Raw genomic sequence first — 25,272 nt, forward strand, 5'->3', positions numbered from 1 at the left:
GCTTTCTAAAACTTAACATGAATAAAACAGAATTCATCAGCTTTCCCCCATCTTGCTCAACCCCCTCAACAGACCTGTCTATCACGATCAATTGTTGCACACTTTCCCCGGTCAACCAAGTCCGCTGCCTAGGAGTGACCTTGGATTCTGCCCTTTCCTTCCGACCGCACATCCAAGCCCTTTCCACCACCTGCCACCTCTAACTCAAAAACATCTCCCGCATCCGCACTTTCCTCAACTTTGAGTCTGCAAAAATGCTTGTACACTCCCTCATCATCTCCCACCTAGACTACTGCAACATTCTCCTCTGTGGCCTTCCATCTAGCACAAATACATACAAGGCCGTCCACAACCTGTCCCCTCCTTACATCTCTGAGCTACTTTCCCGATACATCCCCACACGCACTCTCTGATCCTCACAAGACCTCCTTCTCTCCTCTTATCACCTCTTCCCACAATCTCCTCCAAGATTTCTCCCGCCCATCCCCCACATTCTGGAACTCGCTACCCCAACATATCAGACTCTCACCTACAGTGGAATCCTTCAAAAGAAACCTAAAAACCCACCTCTTCAGACAAGCCTCCAACCAGTGACCCTGCTGCCTCTATACCGCCATGACCAGCTTCACCTACTGTGTCCTTCTCCCATACCATGTAGATTGTAAGCCCTCACGGGCAGGGCCCTCTCTCCTCCTGTACCAGTCTGTAACTCGTCTTGTTCATGCTTAGTGCAATTGTCTGTATTATGTATGTGCACCGCTTATCATATGTACAGCGCTATGGAATGAATGGCGCTTTCATAATATATAATAATAATAATAATAATAATAATAAAGTGACATGTCCGATGTGAAAAAAAAATCACCTGGGCAGGAGGGCGAAAACTGGCCCAGGGAACAAGTGTTTAAGGCTTAGGTAGAGCTTGTTTGTGTTTTTATTTCCCCTAAAGGAGGCATATATCTGGGCATAATCTGTGAGGGGGCACATATCTGGGTATAACTACTGTGAGTGGAACATGCCTGGGCATAATCTGTGAGGGGGCACATATCTGGGTATAACTATTGTGAGGGGGCACATATCTAGGCATAACTATTGTCAGGGGGCACATATCTGGGCATTACTGTAGGCGGCACATGTCTGGGCATAGGTACTGTGAGGGGCACATATCTGGGCATAACTACTGTGAGGGGGCACTTATCTGGGCATAACTACTGTAAGGGGCACATATCTGGACATAACTACTGTGAGGGAGCACATATCTGGATATAACTACTGGGAGGGGGACATATCTGGGCACAGGTACTGTGAGGGGCACATATCTGGGCATAACTACTGTGAGGGGGAACATATCTGGATAAAACTACTGTGAGGGGCACATATCTGGGCATAGGTACTGTGAGGGGCACATATCTGGGCATAGGTACTGTGAGGGGCACATATCTGGGCATAACTACTGTGAGGGGCACATATCTGGGCATAACTACTGTAAGGGGGCATATATCTGGGCATAACTACTGTGAGGGGCACATATCTGGCTATAACTACTGTGAGGGGCACATATCTGGACATAACTACTGTGAGGGGCACATATCTGGGCATAACTACTGTGAGGGGCACATATCTGGGCATAATCTATGAGGGGGCACAATGTGTGTATTAATACTGTGTGGTGGCATAAAGAGGAATAGTTACTATGTGGAGGCATTTAGGGGACTGGGTGGGATTGGGTGTATAGTTATGTTTTGGGCGGAGTTAAAGGTGTGGCCTAATACAGAAAGAATGCACATGGTGTCCCTCTAACTTCTGTTCAAAAGTTGGGAGGTAGCACTGAGCGCACATTCCTCAGGTATTGGGGGCACTAAAGGGGTATTCTTACTATGTGTGGGGCACAGAGGGCACTGGGCGGGTGTATAGATGGGCATGGGGGCAGTTACAGGCTGACTGTGAGGACCCCCATTATGTAGTGGGCGCCATTTCTATACATTGGAAGCATTAATGTCTGCTTTGCACATGTTCCTCACACTCTGGATATAGTAATACTGCAAGGAATGCTGGGGCTTGTAGTCCTACACCAGCCTCATGCAGTGCCCGAGGCACCACAATTCCCAGCATGCCTCTGCCCATAGGGACACAACCTCTGACTCCCAGTAACGTCGCTGGACCGGACTAGAACATTTCCACAGTTCTGTTACATCGCATTTCCATACAGCCAATCACCTTCTACCGCGAGCCGTCTCCCCGGCAACAGGTCTTTCCTAATTGGTTGTCACTCGCTCCAATCAGAGTCTTCAGTCTACACTGGAGCCGCGCAGCTATTGGTCGGGAGTGACAGGTGTAGGCGGAGTTAGACGGATGAACCGCTGGCGGGTATATAAAAGGGCGTGTGTGGATGCTGAGGCAGAGCATCACTTATCGTACGCTGCGGACATGGACTTCCTGAGGTCTCTAGGACACCCGGAGGAGATCTACAACCTGCTCAGGTTCCGGCTGGGCGGCTGTCGGCTCGTGCTGTCTAAGGAGGACCGGGTAAGAGCACCGGTCTATAGGCTGTCAGCAGTGTCTGATCTCTGTCCTAGAGGTTGTCGGCAGTGTCTGATCTCTGTCCTAGAGGTTGTCGGCAGTGTCTGATCTCTGTCCTAGAGGTTGTCGGCAGTGTCTGATCTCTGTCCTAGAGGTTGTCGGCAGTGTCTGATCTCTGTCCTAGAGGTTGTCGGCAGTGTCTGATCTCTGTCCTAGAGGTTGTCGGCAGTGTCTGATCTCTGTCCTAGAGGTTGTCGGCAGTGTCTGATCTCTGTCCTAGAGGTTTGTCGGCAGTGTCTGATCTCTGTCCTAGAGGTTGTCGGCAGTGTCTGATCTCTGTCCTAGAGGTTGTCGGCAGTGTCTGATCTCTGTCCTAGAAGTTGTCGGCAGTGTCTGATCTCTGTCCTAGAGGTTGTCAGCAGTGTCTGATCTCTGTCCTAGAGGTTGTCGGCAGTGTCTGATCTCTGTCCTAGAGGTTGTCAGCAGTGTCTGATCTCTGTCCTAGAGGTTGTCAGCAGTGTCTGATCTCTGTCCTAGAGGTTGTCAGCAGTGTCTGATCTCTGTCCTAGAGGTTGTCGGCAGTGTCTGATCTCTGTCCTAGAGGTTGTCGGCAGTGTCTGATCTCTGTCCTAGAGGTTGTCGGCAGTGTCTGATCTCTGTCCTAGAGGTTGTCGGCAGTGTCTGATCTCTGTCCTAGAGGTTGTCGGCAGTGTCTGATCTCTGTCCTAGAGGTTGTCAGCAGTGTCTGATCTCTGTCCTAGAGGTTGTCAGCAGTGTCTGATCTCTGTCCTAGAGGTTGTCAGCAGTGTCTGATCTCTGTCCTAGAGGTTGTCAGCAGTGTCTGATCTCTGTCCTAGAGGTTGTCAGCAGTGTCTGATCTCTGTCCTAGAGGTTGTCAGCAGTGTCTGATCTCTGTCCTAGAGGTTGTCAGCAGTGTCTGATCTCTGTCCTAGAGGTTGTCAGCAGTGTCTGATCTCTGTCCTAGAGGTTGTCAGCAGTGTCTGATCTCTGTCCTAGAGGTTGTCAGCAGTGTCCTACGTCTGATCTCTGTCCTAGAGGTTGTCAGCAGTGTCCTACGTCTGATCTCTGCCCTAGAGGTTGTCGGCAGTGTCTGATCTCTGCCCTAGAGGTTGTCGGCAGTGTCTGATCTCTGTCCTAGAGGTTGTCGGCAGTGTCTGATCTCTGTCCTAGAGGTTGTCGGCAGTGTCTGATCTCTGTCCTAGAGGTTGTCGGCAGTGTCTGATCTCTGTCCTAGAGGTTGTCGGCAGTGTCTGATCTCTGTCCTAGAGGTTGTCGGCAGTGTCTGATCTCTGTCCTAGAGTTGTCGGCAGTGTCTGATCTCTGTCCTAGAGGTTGTCGGCAGTGTCTGATCTCTGTCCTAGAGGTTGTCGGCAGTGTCTGATCTCTGTCCTAGAGGTTGTCGGCAGTGTCTGATCTCTGTCCTAGTGGTTGTCGGCAGTGTCTGATCTCTGTCCTAGAGGTTGTCGGCAGTGTCTGATCTCTGTCCTAGAGGTTTGTCGGCAGTGTCCTGATCTCTGTCCAAGAGGTTGTCGCAGTGTCCTACGTCTTGATCTCTGTCCTAGAGGTTGTCGGCAGTGTCCTACGTCTGATCTCTGTCCTAGAGGTTGTCGGCAGTGTCCTACGTCTGATCTCTGTCCTAGAGGTTGTCGGCAGTGCGCACAGTGATCTGGAGATTTATCAACTGGTGTAAAGTAGAACTGGCTCAGTTGCCCATAGCAACCAATCAGATTCCACCTATCATTTTAGACCCGCTCCTTTGGAAAATGAAAGGAGAAATCTGATTGGTATGCTATGGGCAACTGAGGCCAGTTCTACTTACACCAGTTTGATAAATCTCGTTATAATGTACGGCGATAAATATGCTCCTTTGCAAATTTTATTTATGATGATTTTTGACGGGTGACGTGTCTTCCAGAGTCTGCAACCTCTAGGGTGTGTTCACAAGGAGCATTCTGGTGCAGATTCGGCACCTAAAATCCGCCCCAAAAAACGCATGCGGAACGGTCCGCACTGATTTTCAATGGGGAATTCGCATGTTAAACTATACAAAAACCGCACTATGGAAAAAAGAGGTGTCCTGTCCATTCTTGACGTGAATCTCGCCGAAAAATGATTCCCAATGAAAATCCACATTAAATAGCGTACATCTATAGAAACCTGAATACTGTGTGAACGTTACCCTTCCCCCCATCCAGGTGGTGGTTGTGTATTTTTTAAATGTATGTACAAACAATACAATGAGAGGAAGTCTATCGTCAGGATAGGTCATAGATATCAGATCGGCGGAGGTCCGACACCCGCACCCCTCCGATCGGCTGTACAAGGAGAAGGGTGCACATTCCTAACCTGAAATTTTTAGTCGCCAAAGTTAAAATCCATATGATATCACTGGGGATTGCTTAGGAGCATGGGGTTTCTAAGCTACAGGGGGGTGTGCACTCATTTCCATGACCTGTCGGACTAGACGGATTCGCGTTGGTAATCCCTAGGTGCTGGGTCCCGGCTCAGTCGCCTCCGCTGCAGTGGCATCAAGACCATCGCTGGCCGCCGTGGAGATCCGCTCCTTGTGCATCACATGACCGTTTAACATAATGCGTGGGAAGCAGTTGTCACCTATTGGCTGTAACGGCGTGAAAAAGGAAGTTTTCATGAAGGGACTCAAGATGAGCAAACGAGCGGAAACCCCGCACTGGGGATCAGGTAAGTATGATCACCAACACAGGTCCTGCCAGTCTCAGAAATGAGTGAATACAAACCCTTTTAAGGAGTTTTTTTTTTTTTTTTTTTAAGGGGTTTTAAACCAGTGTTTTATATGTGACACAGAATGGGTTCAAATAAACTACCCCACTGCACTCCTTAATTAAAAGGCCAATCACATGAGAGTCGCCGATGCAACCAGTGACCGCACAGCGCGGGCATCACGTGTGGACGGGACCAGCAATGAATGGTGGGGGGGGGCAGCTTTTTTTTAAGAATATTAATTTTACAGATCAGTATAATACTTCAGGAGCTTTACTCATTATTCTCAACCCTCTCTGCCTGCCTGTCAGTGAATGAAAACCTTTCTTGTTTGCTGTTGTTCCTGTTGAAGAAAGATTGCCCATAGGGTCCATTCGCACGACCCGCAACTGTTGTGCGGTCTGCAAAACACAGACGTGGCCAATTGCGTTCTGCATTATGGCCGGCACTATAATAGAAATGCGTTTTTTTTTTGTCCGGGGCCCCGGAACGGAAGCGCGGATGCGGACAGCACACTGTGTGCTGTCCGCATCGTTTCCGTCTCCATTGAAATAAATGGCTCCGCACAATTGCAGAACGGATGCGGAGCGGACCCATTTTCGCGGACAGTGTGAATGGAACCTAACTGGTGGCTGGACATGGACAGTCAATCTTGTGAAGTCAACCTTGAAGGTTTCCATTCACTGCCAGCAAGCAGAGATGTGGGGAAGGTAAGGACCTCCTCTGGCAGCTGAACTAGCCGGTGCTTAACCCCTTATAGGTTGCTTCATCCGAAGTCGATTCGCTATAAAACTTCGTTTTTAATACTGTACGGAGCAGGAGCCCGGTACAGTATTAGAATGTATTGGCTCCGATGAGGCGAAGTTATGACGTTTGCGCAATAACTTCATAAATTAATTTTTACTGTAAAAAGCCATTTCCCAATCTCTGGTTCGGTTCCTAGTGCTACTTTGGAACCGAACAGAGATCGGGAAATGTTTTTTTTTTTTTTACAGTACAAATTAATTTATGAAGTTATTGCGCAAAGTCTTAACTTCGCCTCATCGGAGCCAATACATTCTAATACGGTACAGAGCTCCTGCTCCGTACAGTATTAGAACGAAGTTTTATGCGAAAGCGACTTCGGATGTTTCAATCCGAAGTCGATTCGCTCATCCCTAGTGATCAGCCATGGACTGTGCGGCCCTAGTTGAAATGTCTCCAGCAGCTCCACAGCACAGACTCCACTCCAAACTTGCCAGACTGCTGGAAGCGGGAGCACAAGATGCGGTAACCCAAGCCACGCCCACCCTCTATGGCGGGTAGTGTGAGGGGCGGATCTTCACCCAGCTGGATGAAAGCAACGGAGGGTCTAGGCGCAAATGGCAGCAAGACTACAAAGTCTTATCACCATTTTGCAATTCGCAAGTCTCATTAGGGACCATTTTGGTCGCCATCTGGAGCACTGTACAGTAACGTCCCCCCAACTACCCCTAGCAATGTCCCTATAGTGCCCACAGTAATGTCCCCCAACTGCCCCTAGCAATGTTCGCCCCCTGGTAATCGCCCCCTACTGTGCCCACATTTCCCCCCATCCGCACTCAATGGTAACGGGGCTGCAACTGTCATTGTACTTCATGTCGGGCCCCCATCAGAGCGCTTACCACAGCAGCATTGCATCTGCTCTCTGCGGCATCCATCAGGCCCCAGTGCTGCCCTACTAGTAGTGGTCACCCTTTGACGGCATTACCGCAAGTACTACCCTGATGGCAGCCCTGGCCAGTGGCCATAACATTCAGGGCCCTGGTCAAAACATCTAGGGCTCAAGCCCTAAATGTTTTGACCAGGCAACGTCTCTGGAGTGAGGAGACGCAGTGGGACTCGGCACTTGCCCAGGTATCTCGGGTGCTGACATCAGCCCTACTCTCATCTATGTGGGAAAAACCACCGACCACTGCGTTGTGGACTCCAGCATATCAATTCAATGAAATCACAAGATACTCCTATTCCCAAACGTATGAAAGGAGATTTCGATCGAATTCGTTTCACACTAGTGTTTGAGAGCTCCGGCAGCATACTGTACATTCAATACTTTACTTATCCTGTAGTGATCCTGAGTTACATCCTGTATTATACTCCAGAGCTGCACTCACTATTCTGCTGGTGGAGTCACTATGTACAGTACATACATTACATTACTTATACTGTACTGATCCTGAGTTACATCCTGTATTATACTCCAGAGCTGCACTCACTATTCTGCTGGTGGAGTCACTGTGTACATACATTACTTATCCTGTACTGATCCTGAGTTACATCCTGTATTATACTCCAGAGCTGCACTCACTATTCTGCTGGTGGAGTCACTGTGTACATACATTACATTACTTATCCTGTACTGATCCTGAGTTATATCCTGTATTATACTCCAGAGCTGCACTCACTATTCTGCTGGTGCAGTCACTGTGTACATACATTACATCACTTATCCTGTACTGATCCTGAGTTACATCCTGTATTATACTCCAGAGCTGCACTCACTATTCTGCTGGTGGAGTCACTGTGTACATACATTACATTACTTATCCTGTACTGATCCTGAGTTACATCCTGTATTATACTGCAGAGCTGCACTCACTATTCTGCTGGTGCAGTCACTGTGTACATACATTACATTACTTATCCTGTACTGATCCTGAGTTACATCCTGTATTATACTCCAGAGCTGCACTCACTATTCTGCTGGTGGAGTCACTGTGTACATACATTACTTATCCTGTACTGATCCTGAGTTACATCCTGTATTATACTCCAGAGCTGCACTCACTATTCTGCTGGTGCAGTCACTGTGTACATACATTACATTACTTATCCTGTACTGATCCTGAGTTACATCCTGTATTATACTCCAGAGCTGCACTCACTATTCTGCTGGTGCAGTCACTATGTACATACATTACATTACTTATCCTGTACTGATCCTGAGTAATAGCCTGTATTATACTCCAGAGCTGCACTCACTATTCTGCTGGTGGAGTCACTGTGTACATACATTACATTACTTATCCTGTACTGATCCTGAGTTAGATCCTGTATTATACTCCAGAGCTGCACTCACTATTCTGCTGGTGGAGTCACTGTGTACATACATTACATAACTTATCCTGTACTGATCCTGAGTTACATCCTGTATTATACTCCAGAGCTGCACTCACTATTCTGCTGGGGCAGTCACTGTGTACATACATTACATTACTTATCCTGTACTGATCCTGAGTTACATCCTGTATTATACTCCAGAGCTGCACTCACTATTCTGCTGGTGGAGTCACTGTGTACATACATTACATTACTTATCCTGTACTGATCCTGAGTTACATCCTGTATTATACTCCAGAGCTGCACTCACTATTCTGCTGGTGGAATCACTGTGTATATACATTACTTATCCTGTACTGATCCTGAGTTCCATCCTGTATAATACTCCAGAGCTGCACTCGCTATTCTGCTGGTGCACTCACTGTGTACATACAGGATGTAACTCAGGATAAGTAATGTATTATACTCCAGAGCTGCACTCACTATTCTGCTGGTGGAGTCACTGTGTATATACACTACATTTCTTAGTGAGTGCAGCTCTGGAGTATAATACAAGATGTAACTCAGGATATGTAATGTATGTACACAGTGTAGGTGGGTGCAGCTCTGGGGGGTGTGCTGCCTGTTTGTTGTGAGGACCACTTGTGCAGGGACGCACTCTGCATTCCCTCTGGTGCCAACTCGGTACACATGCCCTTGGACACCGTGGATGATCACTCTCGGCAGGGGAGAAATTTTTCCTCTAAGTTGGGCTTGGCGCAAAAGCCGAGTGGTCTGCAGTCCCCTCTGACCGTCAGCAGTCTGTGGGGCCAGAATTAGGGCCGCACCGTGTACAACTGCTTCACCCCCCAAAACCTGGACGTGTGCAAACTTCACTCTGTTACTCTGCCCCGACAGGAGTCCATGAGCGACAGCCTGCAGACCTGCTACAAGTACCTGGACCAGACCGGCAGGAGCTTCGCGACTGTCATCCATACCCTGGACATAGAGCTGAGGTGGGTGAGATCTCCGCTGTTCTGTACTGATTGATTGGGGTGGGGGGGGGGGGGGGTTTATTGATGTTACTGTAGTAAAATTCCTTTAGTCTGGCATGTATCATCAATTCTTTTCATTGGATGCCAAATAAATGGTTTCTATTCATGAAGTCCCATAGTAAATCCTGATGAACTGTCTACCTTTTAAATACAGTAGAAATCCATTAATCCGGCATGGATGATCCGGTATTCTGTATTATTGGACATCAAGCCTTGTCTTCTCTTAAAGTCCTGTAGTAAGATTTCTGAAATGTCCACATTTTAAAATACAGTAAAATTCCTTTAGTCTGGCATCATTGGTATTGGATTATTAGATATCCTGGATGACTGGACAGTTCAGCCTTACTATATGTACCTTCATCTAAAATCCTTCTAATCTGATCGAATGAATAGTTTTCTAGTTGACGTCTATAGTAAGGCTACAGAACTCTCTACATTTAAAACAAAAAATTCCTTTAATCCGACATCCCTGATTTTGGAATGATAAATATTCTGGTTCATTGGATGTTCAACTAATCATTTCTGTGAAGTCTTAGGGCTCTTTCACACGAGCGGATGCCGTGCGTGGAATCCGCTGCGTGAATGAGAGCCTAGCCCCGCTCCGGACAGCAGAGACCCGGAGCATTTACATGACTGATAATGCTCCGTGCCTCTCTGTGATCTCTTTACTACAAAATCACAGATTTCCTAGTAAAAAGATCAGAGAGGCACGGCGCATTATCAGTCATGTAAATGCTCCGGGTCTCTGCTGTCCGGAGCGGGGCTAGGCTCTCATTCACGCTGCGGATGACACGCACGGCATCCGCTCATGTGAAACAGCCCTTATAATAAGGCTACCAGATTATTAATTATTCTGGATTACTCGGAGGTCAAGTGAAAACTTTTTAGGTTGAAGTTTTATAGTGAGGCTGCTGAACTGACCACCTTTACTATACAGTAAAACTCTGTTATTTCGGCAGTATCGGGACCGGACAGATGCTGGTTTATAAAACTCTAGATTAATAGACAGTCATGGAGTGGACAGCGAACAGTTTTTAATGCTTAAGTCCTGTAGGAACCCTGCTACATTGTCCACCTTCAACATACAGTGAAATTCCTTTAATTCAGCATTAGGCCTCATGCACACGGACATTTTTTTTTTTTTTGCGGTCCGCAAAAACTGTTTCCGTGACTAACTTTTTTTTTTTTTTTTTCTGTCTTCAGAGCTCTGTTATGGATTTTTTATTTTTTTTTTAGGACGATTTGTAGTTTTCATCGGTACCATTTTGGGTTACATAATACTTTTTGATCGCTGTTTTTACCATTTTTGTGTGGCAGATTAGAAAAAACAGCAAATCGGGCATTGTTTCCTTTTGCCATTCACCATGCAGGATAAATTACATGATAATTGTATAGTGTGGGTCCTTATGGATGCTCCCTCCAACTTAGAGTCCCATGTAAATAAGATCACTTCCCTCCCTGCAGCCCCCAACATAGTCTGATGTAAATTACATCACTTCTCACACACCAAAAAGAGCCCCAAGGAAAAATACTAATTATTGCTGTCATCCACATAACTACCCGCTCCTCTTTTCACCAATGTGCACTGAAGTTTCTCCGTAAATCTGGAGGTCTCCGCCTCTTCCTGTGACATCATACCTACCAGGAGTAAATCCATTGTAGTCACGACCCACGCAAAATGGTAGGGCTTCCAGTGACGGACAGTGCAGCATGGTCTTAAGTGAGGTCCAGCACGGTGGCCCACTGCATAGTGAGGGGTGGAGCTCTAATTTATTCTGATGTGGTGACCACTAATGTACACCCTTTTTTTATGATTGTATTTTACTCATTTTGGGCTAAAAATCTTTTTTTAAATTTTTTTTTATTGGTCTTTATTAAAAATGTTGAGCCCCTTTCTCTGTGCAGCCTTGAGATTCTCTAGTAGCAGGCTCTGAGCTGTTCTGTCACAAAGGGTTAGCTGTCTAGTTGTGTTAAAGGTACTTTCACTTTGTGCCAGTGATCTAATAAACCTTATCTCTAAATTATTATACAATTAAATATATTATATAATTATCTCTACACTTATTTAAGCCGCATTCTTATCAGTAAGATAAGAATTGGGCTATAATGAGTGTTTAGGAGATAAGGAGCTATTAGCAGAGCTGGCTGATGGGACAGAGTGAAAACTGGAGCCTGCTACTAGAAAATCTCAAGGCTGCACAGAGAAAGGGGCTCAACATTTTTAATAGACCAATTAAAAAATGATTTTTAGCTATGTACCATGCAATAATAAAAAATGCCCCCATAGCCTTTAAAGACTGTGGTTTAAGACAAACATCCACCATAATTCAAACCTCTCACTTCTGTCTTCAAGATGTCTCCTGTGCTGCACCCGTCCTTTGGCATGCCCTACCCCAATCAGTTAGGTTAATTCACCACTCCCACATTTTTAGGCGCACCGTTTAAAAACGCATCTTTTTGGGGTGTCCTATCACATCCCCTAATCCTCATCCTTTATCTAACGGTATCCACCGCACCCCCATGCACTCAAAAGCACAACAGAAATAGGCTGGAGACTGGCTTGTGTAGCTTTATAATTACTCCCCCAAGCGCCCCTCCTCCCTGAACTATTGTTACATAGTCCCATAAAAGTGCCCTCCGGAGTACTGATTCTTGGTTCCTCATTGTAGAAATGCCGTGTGTATCTTCTATCTGGTGCTTCGAGCTCTGGACACCGTGGAGGACGACATGACCCTCAGTCTGGAGACCAAAATCCCCATGTTACATAACTTCCACACGTACCTGTACCAGGCGGAGTGGAGGTTTCCAGAGAGCAAGTATAAGGATCACGTAGTTCTGCGGGACTTCCCCACGGTAAGATGGACTGATGTGGAGTAAAGGGGTCAAAGGACGAGGGGGGGAAGAGACCACCTATTCTGTTATGGAAACACGGAAAGTAAAGTAGTGCCAGAAGATGACTACATAATACCATATTGAGTCTATATAATTTATAGCAGCTCAATAATATTATACAATGCTTATGTAATAGCAGAAAAACTAAGGGTACTTTCACACTAGCGTTTTTGTTTTCCGGTATTGAGTTCCGTCCCAGGGGCTCAATACCGGGAAAAAAACGGATCAGTTTTATCTTAATGCTTTCTGAATGGAGAGCAATCCGTTCAGGATGCATCAGTTCAGTCCCTCTTACGTTTTTTGGCCGGAGAAAATACTGCAGCATGCTGCAGGTTTCTCTCCGGCCCAAAAATACTGAACACTTGCTGGAACGCCGGATCCGGCATTAATTTACATTGAAGTGTATTAGTGTCGAATCCGGCTTATGCGCAGACCTTAAATTTTTTTTATACCGGATCCGTTTTTCCGGATGACACCGGAGAGACGGATCCGGTATTTCAATGCATTTGTCAGACAAATGCCATCAGTTTGCGTCCGGAATGCCGGAACCGGCGACGGAACTTCCTGTTGGAATCCTCTGCTGCAAGTGTGAAAGTACCCTAATAACTACAGCTCGCCTGCTGATTTTTATTTTTATTTTCATTTATAAATTTTTGGGATACACCAATCACCGGCAGACCTGTGATGCATATAAAGGAAAAATTTGGGGTGACAGGAGGAGGGGGGTGCAGGGTCTCCGGGAACCAGTCACAGGGGTCCGCGGCTCCTTACCTCTCCAGCGGCCCTGTCGTGTTTCCCAAGGTCCTCGGCCAGCGCTCCCTGCTCTCCTTACAACAGCCACCCCTGGAGCCGGCCCCTTCTCCTTCCAGCTCCCGCCGGCTTCCCCTGCTGCAGGACCTGTATCGCTCCGGCGCGCGCCTATACCAACCAGTAACAAAGCTCCTTGCTGTAAGCAGCTTTGCTATTGGTTATTTTAGGCACAGGCAGCATTGCTGCTCTGCCTGTGCCGTTCACAGCGCTCACTGCACTGATGAATGTGGGGGGAAAAGTCTTAGACTTTTTCCAGGGAGTCACACGGGCCTCGTGACAGAGCTTTGCGGGCCGTAGGTTGGGCATCACTGGTCTACATAATAGTCACATACAGTGACCATATACTACCATACTGTACCTTTATAATGGTGCCATACAGTAACTGCATAATACCATCATACCTATATAATGAAGCCATATAGCACCATACATTGCCTACAAAGCTTATGTAATGGTGCCATACATTGCCTACAAAGCTTATGTAATGGTGCCATACATTGCCTACTTTATATCCCTATATATTGCCTGTATAATGGTGCTATAGAGTGCCTGCATTAAACCTCCACACAGTAAGGGGTAGTAGATTGCAGTTCCCAAATAATACTGCACTTTAGCCTCTTTATTATACAGGGCCCACATTATCATGCCTCAGTTTCTAGTACTTGTTGGATTGGGCCATGTAATAGTACTGTCGGTAAGGTAAGTTCACAGTAAGCTGCCAGTCGGAGTCTAGAGTAGGTTCTGGTGGCCCAGGCCTGTTACCCATCTTGTCTGTGCTGTACCAGCCTTGCCTAGGGCTCTATTCACATCATGTCTGAGTCTTTCAGACGAAGGTGATAGGCCCGGACATAGATCAGTGTACAGGCATAAAATGACATACGGTCTTCATCTGCTCCCATATAAAACAATCGAGGTATGCCTCTGCACAGGAGAGCAACATGTGTTGATCGGTGTCCCTATCTTATTCTGAGATAACTGTCTGTTCTAGATTTCCCAGGAGTTCAGAAACCTGCCGGTGGGTTACCAGAAGGTGATTGTAGACATCTGCCGCGAGATGGGGATGGGCATGGCGGAGTTCTTGGAGATGAAGGTGGAATCTCTCCTGGATTTCGATAAGGTGAGAGAAGTTTCTTTGAGCCCCGTGAAGGTCATGTCCGTCTTCTCAATCCTGTTTTAACAGTGCAAGTGCGTCTAACAATAAAAAATAAATTATCTTTGCTGATTTTCATTAAAGGGGTTGTCCAGAATTTACATAATAATCTATCCTGAGGATAGGTCATCAATATGAGATCAGTGGCTGTCCGAGTCCCATCACCACCGCCGATCAGCTGTTTGACAAGGCCCCAGCACTGCGGCATCTTACCAAGCACAGTACTGTACATCGTAGAGCGGCCATTCTTGGCATGGCAGCTCAGCCCCATTTCCCTTGCGCACCTAGGCCATGTGACTGAGGACTGAAGTCAGGTAGCCTAGGTAGACGCCTACTGTAAGTGCTCAAAGAAACAGGGTGCCGGAAGTCGGAACCTTGCCAATCTATCAATCACCTCTCCTGAGTATGGGGAATCGATATATAGAAAATGCCTTTAGAAATGTCCTATTTTGTTTATGCAGCTTCTATACAAATGTTTCCATGGTAACAGACGACAAACACAAGCTGCGTAGTCTGATCCTGCAGTTATATATTTTTTCCAATAGTCCCCTAAGTTTTTTTGTTTAGCAGATAGACTTTGTTTTATGTCCATCGTGAGATCTATTTATGTACACAGTCCAGATTTATTTGGGACCCTGAGTAAGCCCACCCCATTTTGGGTTTATCCACACCCATTTACCTGGAGCCAGCAGAATTACTTTTCTTTGCTGTTTGGAGACATCTCGGTCAGTTTCCAGCAAGGACCCCTTAACATGATTATATATGGTACCCTTGGCACAGTGAGCCCCCAACAACCAGCCTGAGTGTGCCTATACTTCTTATTAATTTTGCCCCCCCCCCCCACCCCCAGAGGTCTCTGTAAGGGGACTATCTTAAGTAATACCAATGACAAATACTCAAGTATTAACCCTGACACTTGGATTCTCTCTTTGCTCAGTACGGTCAACTTGCGTCTGGATTAATGGTGATCGGTCTGTCCCGGCTGTTTTCTGCCTCAGGACTGGAAGACGCCTGCATTGGCGAGGATATAAGACTCTCAAACTCTGTGGGGCTCTTCTATCAGAAAGCAAACATCATCCGAGATTACCTGGAAGACCAGCTGGACGGAAGAGAGTTCTGGCCCAGAGAGGTGATTATAGGCTGATGGGGTGATGGTAATGAATGCTTCGCTGCAGAACTATGAGTAAACCTGACAGTCTTATCTGTCCTCTTCAGGTGTGGAGCAAATACGGCAAAAATCTGTCCGACTTTGCCAAACCGGAGAACATAGTGCCGGCTGTGCAGTGCTTGAATGAACTGGTGACCAATGCTCTGCAGCACGTGCCCGATGTCCTGCTCTACCTGTCCCGGCTGAGGAACCAGAGCGTGTTTAACTTTAATGCCATCCTACAGGTGAGTGAGGAAGGAGCGGAGAAACAGCTTTAACACTACACTGACTGCATGATTCTTTATGTCTTATACTCCAGTCACATCCAGAGCTGCATGTGATCAGCTCCCATTGATTCCAGTTTGAGTTACATCCTGCTACAGAGCTAACACGTACAGTCGTGGCCAAAAGTTTTGAGAATTACATAAATATTGGAAAAGTTGCTGCTTAAGTTTTTATAATAGCAATTTGCATATACTCCAGAATGTTATGAAGAGTGATCAGATGAATTGCATAGTCCTTCTTTGCCATGAAAATTAACTTAATCCCAAAAAAACCTTTCCACTGCATTTCATTGCTGTCATTAAAGGACCTGCTGAGATCATTTCAGTAATCGTCTTGTTAACTCAGGTGAGAATGTTGACGAGCACAAGGCTGGAGATCATTATGTCAGGCAGATTGGGTTAAAATGGCAGACTTGACATGTTAAATCATTGTTCTTCCATTGTTAACCATGGTGACCTGCAAAGAAACACGTGCAGCCATCATTGCGTTGCATAAAAATGGCTCCACATGCAAGGATATTGTGGCTACTAAGATTGAGGTGCAATCAACAATTTATAGGATCATCAAGAACTTCAAGGAAAGAGGTTCAATTCTTGTTAAGAAGGCTTCAGGGCGTCCAAGAAAGTCCAGCAAGCGCCAGGATCATCTCCTAAAGAGGATTCAGCTGCGGGATCGGAGTGCCACCAGTGCAGAGCTTGCTCAGGAATGGCAGCAGACAGGTGTGAGCGCATCTGCACGCACAGTGAGGCAAAGACTTTTGGAAGATGGCCTGGTGTCAAGAAGGGCAGCAAAGAAGCCACTTCTCTCCAAAAAAAACATCAGGGACAGATTGATCTTCTGCAGAAAGTATGGTGAATGGACTGCTGAGGACTGGGGCAAAGTCATATTCTCCGATGAAGCCTCTTTCCGATTGTTTGGGGCATCTGGAAAAAGGCTTGTCCGGAGAAGAAAAGGTGAGCGCTACCATCAGTCCTGTGTCATGCCAACAGTAAAGCATCCTGAGACCATTCATGTGTGGGGTTGCTTCTCATCCAAGGGAGTGGGCTCACTCACAATTTCGCCCAAAATCACAGCCATGAATAAAGAATGGCACCAAAACACCCTCCAACAGCAACTTCTTCCAACAATCCAACAACAGTTTGGTGAAGAACAATGCATTTCCCAGCACGATGGAGCACCGTGCCATAAGGCAAAAGTGATAACTAAGTGGCTCGGGGACCAAAACGTTGACATTTTGGGTCCATGGCCTGGAAACTCCCCAGATCTTAATCCCATTGAGAACTTGTGGTCAATCCCCAAGAGGCGGGTGGACAAACAAAAACCCACTAATTCTGACAAACTCCAATAAGTGATTATGAAAGAATGGGTTGCTATCAGTCAGGAATTGGCCCAGAAGTTGATTGAGAGCATGCCCAGTCGGATTGCAGAGGTCCTGAAAAAGAAGGGCCAACACTGCAAATACTGACTCTTTGCATAAATGTCATGTAATTGTCGATAAAAGCCTTTGAAACGTATGAAGTGCGTGTAATTATATTTCACTACATCACAGAAACAACTGAAACAAAGATCTAAAAGCAGTTTAGCAGCAAACTTTGTGAAAACTAATATTTGTGTCATTCTCAAAACTTTTGGCCACAACTGTACACAGACAACCATGATTTAATAATGCACCCTCCTTGTGTCCTCAGGTCATGACTATGGCCACACTGGCCGCCTTTTATAACAACCCGCAGGTGTTTAAGGGAGTGGTGAAGATCCGTAAAGGACAAACTGCGACGCTGATGATGGACACCACCAACATGCAGGTGGTCAGAGCCGTCATGTACCAGTATGCGAATAAGGTAAGTGAAATCTTCACTGTATGTACCACCACATATGAAGAGCCACACAGAGTGAACATTCTCTAGTTACACTGATATAAAAAGTGTTTTCCCAAGGCTATATTCATTAGCTGCAAGTACTAGCTTCAAGTACTACATTAAGTACTAGTAAAGAGATATTGCAGCAGACTGAAGAGATTCAAGAGATACTGCAAGAGATTGGCTTAGAGTCTCCAACTGGCTCATCTGTGTTGTTTTTGCTGATCATTGCTTGAGAAGAGGTAAGGAATTCGGTCAGCTGTTTGCTATTGTGCGTTTGCTAATGAGCCTAGCTCACTAAGGTGTTACATTTGTTGCTGGGGGAGGAGTTTGGGAAGGAGTGTGTGTGTATATATAGAGACAGACTCATTAGCTGGCCTAATTCATTAGCTGCAAGTACTACATTAAGTACTAGTAAAGAGATATTGCAGGAGATAGTCAGGAGGTAGGCTGGAAGGTGGAAACAATACAAAAAAAAGGTAAGATTTGTTTGATTTAACCTCCTCAGGACCGCCGTACGCAGGATTGCGTCTTTGCGGCGGTCCTGTTGTTCTGGGTGGACGCGCCGGTGCGTCCTCTCGCGAGACGCGAGATTTCGTGCATTGCCGGCCCGCGCATGCACATCGCGGGCCGGCAAAAGTTAAAGAAGTATTTCGTCACCAGCCTGCCAGCAACGATCATTGGCTGGCAGGCTGGCGATTTAAAAAAAATCAAATCAGAAGCCAGATAACAGATCATATTAGTAAATATGATCTGTTATATGGCTTCTCTGCTTCTCTGCTGGTCCTTTTCGTCGGTTGGATCCAGCAGAGGAGCAGACTTCACTGTGAGTACCCACCAACACTACACCTTAGCCCCTGATCACCTTCCATCACCCCCATCATCCTAATTAACCCCTTGATCGCCCCCTGTCAATCACTTAGTGAAAGACAAAAAGTGATCAGTGTAAACTGTCACTTTTTTTTTTCACTAGTATTGGCTGTTAGGTTTTAGGGATAGTTTAGGCCCCTTGGTTAGGTAGTTAGCGTCAGTTAGCGCCCAGCCCACCGCACCGCAGTCACTTTTATTCGCTGTTTAGCGTATCGCTAATCAGCATTTGTACTTTTATAGTATCTGTAAGTGATCAAAACTGATCACGGTCAGATCTATAATAGTATTAGTGTCACCTTAGCTCGCCCTCCACTCAAAACGCAGTGTTTGCCCGATCAGGCCTGATCGGTCGCCCACACGTGCGTTCACCCACGCCCGCCCCACCGCAGTGACAAAAAAAAATTTGTTTTTTGATCACTGCACATTCACTTTACACGCACTGCGGCGATAAAAAAAATCAGTTTTGATATTTTTTTATCAACCGCAGCAGCCTCCGGTACTTCGCTAGCCTCCCCTTTGTAAGACAGGCTTGCTTTTTTTCTTGGGTAGTCTCAGGGAATACCCCTAAATTTAGTAGTCCAAAATGTCAAACAGGGGGTATTCTTCTGAAGAGGCCTACAGGATTCTGACCCAGTCGGATGAGGAGTGGGAACCCTCATCTGACGAATCTAGCGGGTCAGAATATGAACCTGTGGAAAGCAGTGGCTCTCTGACCCAAAGTTCGGACGAGGAGGTGGAGGTCCCTGGCAGCACCAGGCGTACCCGGCCCCGTGTCGCTAGACCACAGGTTATGCAGGATCCGCTTCAAGAGCAGCAGAGTGGGGCTGTCGCTGCCGGATCACGTGGTGAGGCATACACCAGCAGCGCAGCCCTCCCTGGACCTAGTACCAGCACTGCCGTACAACATGGTGACGTGGCGAGCACCAGAAGGGCAGTTGAAGCTGGTACGGTGGCACGTGCACTAGTTACCCCGTCGCAGCCACCGCGCAGACAGGCCCGTAGAGCCCCTAGAATCCCTGAGGTGCTGGCAAACCCTGATTGGCAGTCACCAACTTCAGCCGCACCTGTAGTTCCCCCTTTCACCGCCCAGTCTGGAGTTCGGGTTGAGACGGCTCAAATCGGTTCGGCCCTGGGATTTTTTGAGCTGTTCTTGACTGCGGAGCTCTTGGACTTAGTCGTGGCAGAGACAAACCGGTATGCCACACAATTTATATCCGCCAACCCGGGAAGCTCTTATGCCCAGTCTTTCCGGTGGAAACCAGTCCAAGTTTCCGAACTTAAAATTTTTCTGGGCCTTCTCCTCAACATGGGTCTAACTAAAAAGCATGAATTGCGGTCATATTGGTCCACGAACCCGATTCATCACATGCCCATGTTCTCTGCTGCTATGTCCAGGACACGATTTGAGACCATCCTGCGTTTCCTGCACTTTAGCGACAACACCACCTCCCGTCCCAGAGGCCACCCAGCTTTTGACCGGCTCCACAAAATTCGGCCCCTCATAGACCATTTCAACCAGAAATTTGCAGATTTGTATACCCCCGAGCAAAACATCTGCGTAGACGAGTCCCTAATACATTTTACCGGGCGCCTTGGCTTCAAACAATACATCCCAAGCAAGCGTGCCCGGTATGGGGTCAAATTGTATAAGCTCTGTGAAAGGGCCACAGGCTATACCCACAAATTTCGGATCTATGAGGGAAAAGATCAGACCTTGGAGCCGGTCGGTTGCCCTGACTACCTGGGGAGCAGTGGGAAGACAGTCTGGGACTTGGTGTCACCCTTATTCGGCAAGGGGTACCATCTTTATGTGGACAATTTTTACACAAGTGTGGCCCTCTTTAGGCATTTGTTTCTAGAACGGATTTGCGCCTGTGGCACCGCGCGAACTAGTCGCGTGGGCTTCCCCCAACGGCTTGTAACCACCCGTCTTGCAAGGGGGGAGAGGGCTGCCTTGTGTAACGAAGAACTGCTTGCGGTGAAATGGAGAGACAAGCGTGACGTTTACATGCTCTCCTCCATTCACGCAGACACGACAATCCAAATTGAAAGGGCAACCCGTGTCATTGAAAAGCCCCTCTGTGTCCACGACTATAATGCGCTCATGGGAGGGGTGGACTTCAATGACCAGATGTTGGCTCCCTATTTAGTTTCCCGCAGAACCAGACGCTAGTATAAGAAGGTGTCTGTATATTTAATTCAATTGGCTGCCTATAATAGTTTTGTTCTCTACAGTAAGGCTGGGAGAACAGGATCCTTCCTCAAATTCCAGGAAGAGATCATCGAGAACCTCATTTATCCGGGAGGTTCCGTGGCCCCATCCACCAGTGTAGTTAGCCGTCTACACGAGCGACATTTCCCCAGTGTCGTTGCTGGTACCTCAACCCAACCGCCACCCCGAAAAAAATGTCGTGTCTGTAGCAGGAGTGGAATAAGGCGTGACACCCGCTATTTCTGTCCTGACTGTCCGGACCACCCTGCCCTATGCTATGGTGAGTGTTTCCGGAAGTACCACACACAGGTACACCTAGCATAGGGATCACATCTCACCAGGACAGGCACACAGGGCTATTAGGGCCCTTTCTCTCACAGCTGCTGCAAACCTCTCCTTTCACCTGGGATAAAGTGCATAACGTACTTCGCCACATCTTTGGGCGATTTGCGCTTTGCACATTGTCCCATGGGGAAGGAGAGGTTTGCTCTATAAAGGTAAAAAAAACTAAACAAAAAAAAAAAAATACCGGTAAGTAAAAAAGTTAAACGTTCAGTTAAAAAAGTTTAAAAAAAGTTTCTATGTTCTGTTCAACAGTTAATAAAGTTATTGCTTTGCGGCCTGGTTTTTTCTTTTTTGTTTTGTTTTTTTTACCTTCCAGGTGGACCAACCGATCGACCAGCTGCAGCACTGATGTGCATTCGGACAGAAGCATTGCGCTGCTGTCAGATTACACGCAAGTCGGTGTATGCGGCGCTGCAAGACGAGATTTCTCCTCTGCAGTAAAAGATATGTTTGCCGAGGCATATGAGCTGAGGAGGTGGCGGTGTTCATATACTTTGGCAAACACTTTGTATATAAAAAAAAATACCGGCAATGATTTATTCATCCACATCGATTGATGTGAATGGAGAAATCTGGTTTGCCAGGGCATACGAGCTGAAGTGGGTATGGATGTTGGGCGGAGCTCCTATGTCCTGGCAGACGCCTTTCCCCTCCTTTTTCTTTTTTTGGCAGAGATTTTTTCATCCACATGAAGAAATCTGTGCCGTTCATTTTTTTCTTTCAGCCCAGAGGCTGAACGGAAAAAAAAAATCTCATTACCCGTATGCTCAATATAAGGAGAATAGCAGAAACTCCTAATGCTGGGCATACATGTAATGATTGCGGAGACCCTCAAATGCCAGGGCAGTACAAACACCCCACAAATAACACCATTTTGGAAAGAAGACACCCCAAGGTATTCGCTGAGGGGCATATTGAGTCCATGAAAGATTGAAATTTTTGTCCCAAGTTAGCGGAACGGGAGACTTTGTGAGAACAAAATCAAAAAAATCAATTTCCGCTAACTTGTGCCAAAAATTTTTTTTTTCAATGAACTCGCCATGCCCCTCATTGAATACCTTGGGGTGTCTTCTTTCCAAAATGGGGTCACATGTGGGGTATTTATACTGCCCTGGCATTTTAGGGGCCCCAAAGCGTGAGAAGAAGTCTGGTATCCAAATGTCTAAAAATGCCCTCCTAAAAGGAATTTGGGCCCCTTTGCCCACCTAGGCTGCAAAAAAGTGTCACACATCTGGTATCTCTGTATTCAGGAGAAGTTGAGGAATGTGTTTTGGGGTGTCTTTTTACATATACCCATGCTGGGTGAGATAAATATCTTGGTCAAATGCCAACTTTGTATAAAAAAAATGGGAAAAGTTGTCTTTTGCCAAGATATTTCTCTCACCCAGCATGGGTATATATAAAATAACACTCCAAAACACATTCCCCTCCTTCTCCTGAGTACGGAGATACCACATGTGTGACACTTTTTTGCAGCCTAGGTGGGCAAAGGGGCCCATATTCCAAAGAGCACCTTTCGGATTTTCACAGGTCATTTACCTACTTACCAGACATTAGGGCCCTGGAAAATGCCAGGGCAGTATAACTACCCCACAAGTGACCCCATTTTGGAAAGAAGACACCCCAAGGTATTCCGTGAGGGGCATGGCAAGTTCCTAGAATTTTTTATTTTTTTGTCACAAGTTAGTGGAATATGAGACTTTGTATGAAAAAAAAAAAAAAAAAAAATCATCATTTTCCACTAACTTGTGACAAAAAATAAAAAATTCTAGGAACTCTCCATGCCCCTCACAGGATACCTTGGGGTGTCTTCTTTCCAAAATGGGGTCACTTGTGGGGTAGTTAAACTGCCCTGGCATTCTAGGGGCCCAAAATGTGTGGTAAGGAGTTTGAAATCAAATTCAGAAAAAAATGACCTGTGAAATCCGAAAGGTGCTCTTTGGAATATGGGCCCCTTTGCCCACCTAGGCTGCAATAAAAGTGTCACACATCTGGTATCTCCGTACTCAAGGAGAAGTTGAGGAATGTGTTTTGGGGTGGCTTTTTACATATACCATGCAGGGTGAGATAATACTCTTGGTCAAATGCCAACTTTGTATAAAATATGGGAAAAGTTGTCTTTTGCCAAGATATTTCTCTCACCCTGCATGGGTATCATATAAATCACACCCCAAAACACATTCCCCACCTTCTCCTGAGTACGGAGATACCAGATGTGTGACACTTTTTTTGCAGCCTAGGTGGGCAAAGGGGCCCATATCCCAAAGAGCACCTTTCGGATTTCACAGGTCATTTTTTTCTGAATTTGATTTCAAACTCCTTACCACACATTTGGGCCCCTAGAATGCCAGGGCAGTATAACTACCCCACAAGTGACCCCATTTTATAAAGAAGAGACCCCAAGGTATTTCGTGATGGGCATAGTGAGTTCATAGAAGTTTTTATTTTTTGTCACAAGTTAGTGGAATATGAGACTTTGTAAGAAAAAAAATAAATAAAGAAAAATCATCATTTTCCGCTAACTTGTGACAAAAAATAAAAAGTTCTATGAACTCACTATGCCCATCAGCGAATACCTTAGGGTGTGTACTTTCCGAAATGGGGTCATTTGTGGGGTATTTGTACTGTCTGGCCATTGTAGAACCTCAGGAAAACATGACATGGTGCTCAGAAAGTCAGAGCTGCTTCAAAAAGCGGAAATCACATTTTTGTACCATAGTTTGTAAACGCTATAACTTTTTACCCCAAACCATTTTTTTTTTTACCCAACCATTTTTTTTTTTATCAAAGACATGTAGAACTATAAATTTAGAGCAAAATTTCTATAGGATCTCGTTTTTTTTGCAAAATTTGACCACTGAAAGTGAAAAAATGTAATTTTTTTTGCAAAAAATCGTTAAATTTCGATTAATAACAAAAAAAGTAAAATATGTCAGCAGCAATGAAATACCAACCAAATGAAAGCTCTATTAGTGAGAGAAAAAGGAGGTAAAATTCATTTGGGTGGTAAGTTGCATGACTGAGCAATAAACGGTGAAAGTAGTGTAGGTCAGAAGTGTAAAAAGTGGCCTGGTCTTTCAGGGTGTTTAAGCACTGGGGGCTGAGGTGGTTAAAGTTACAAATTTATTTTTTTATTTATTTATTTTTTCTCCTCTTTAAAATGGCAGACTTGGTTCAGTGCAGGAATTGTTGTGCATTTATTTCATGTTCCACTCTTTGGAGATTCGGATGCTGTCAGATCTGTAGACAGTTCTCCTTACTGCAGCAGGAAATTGCATTTTTGAAAGCTGAAATATTTAAATTATCTGTTAAACAAACTCCAGCTAGGACTGCTGCAATGCCACTGCCACAGAGGACCCCCAGAAATGGCAGATGGGTTAATGTAGGTTCTGGAAGTCTTAGAGTGGTGGATAGAAGACATGTCCCCACAGTCGGTGGTTCTCCATAATTCATTTGCAGCACTCTCAGAATGTAAGGACAACATGGATATGGACTCAAGCACAGAGGGTGAGAAACCATCGACTCCTATGTCTAATGTATGGCAACAAAAAGATAAAGTGAAGTCTCAAAGGATGCAGCTGTTGCTGGGTGATTCAATCATAAGAAGTGTGGAGCTTAAAGAAAATGGTTTTGTGAGATGTCTCCCTGGGGGCTACTGCGAGAAAGAGATAGAAGACGTATTGTTAAGCAAGCAAAGCAGGAAGGGGACGTGGATGTTCTTGTCCATCTAGGGACAAATGACCCTGGCTTGCAATGAAAGTGTCAGAGGTGAATAAAAATCTTTTATCACACTTGGTAATGACGTACAGGATTTTGCATCCACCATTTCATTTTCTGAAGTTCTGCCTGTGCATATGTTCAGAATGAATAGGCAGAGGCGCATAAGGAGTTCAACATATGGCTTGGTAAATGGTGTCAAGAGCAAGGATTTGTCTTTGTTTCTCATGATAGCATCTACTTGGAATAGAAAGGAACTGTACAAAAAAGATGGTTTGCATCTTTCTCTCAAAGGAACAAATGACTTAGTGAACAACTCCAAGAATTTGCGGAAGAGTATTTAAACTAGGAAGGGGGGGCAAAAGAGTGAAAATAAAAGAGTCCAATTGCCCCCCGAAACAATGCCAGAAACAGGTCAGAAGCACAGAGGTTAAGACAATGATAAGCTCAGAGTCCTGTCATACAAATGCTCGCAGTTTAGGTAAAAAATCAATGAACTTGGGTCAATAATGGCATCTGAGAATGTAGATTTAGTGGCTGTTACGGAGACATGGTTTAATGAAAGAAATGACTGGGACATAACCATACCAGGG

General features: G+C 45.8%; 1 protein-coding gene across 1 annotated transcript in view; it reads left to right on the top strand.

Moving 5' to 3' along the window:
* The first annotated feature begins 2,397 nt into the window (after positions 1-2,397).
* The window catches only part of LOC120997200 (squalene synthase-like), a 28,448-nt gene continuing 5,573 nt past the window's right edge, over positions 2,398-25,272 (top strand). The window contains exons 1-7 of the mRNA XM_040427195.1: positions 2,398-2,526; positions 9,256-9,353; positions 12,062-12,245; positions 14,083-14,211; positions 15,182-15,373; positions 15,460-15,636; positions 17,365-17,517. Of these exons, the coding sequence (XP_040283129.1) occupies positions 2,428-2,526; positions 9,256-9,353; positions 12,062-12,245; positions 14,083-14,211; positions 15,182-15,373; positions 15,460-15,636; positions 17,365-17,517 (1,032 nt within the window). The 5' untranslated portion in view covers positions 2,398-2,427. The remainder of the gene's footprint in view (positions 2,527-9,255; positions 9,354-12,061; positions 12,246-14,082; positions 14,212-15,181; positions 15,374-15,459; positions 15,637-17,364; positions 17,518-25,272) is intronic.

The sequence above is a fragment of the Bufo bufo genome, chromosome 4 (genome assembly GCF_905171765.1).
Source record: "Bufo bufo chromosome 4, aBufBuf1.1, whole genome shotgun sequence".
Taxonomy (NCBI): Eukaryota; Metazoa; Chordata; class Amphibia; order Anura; family Bufonidae; genus Bufo; species Bufo bufo.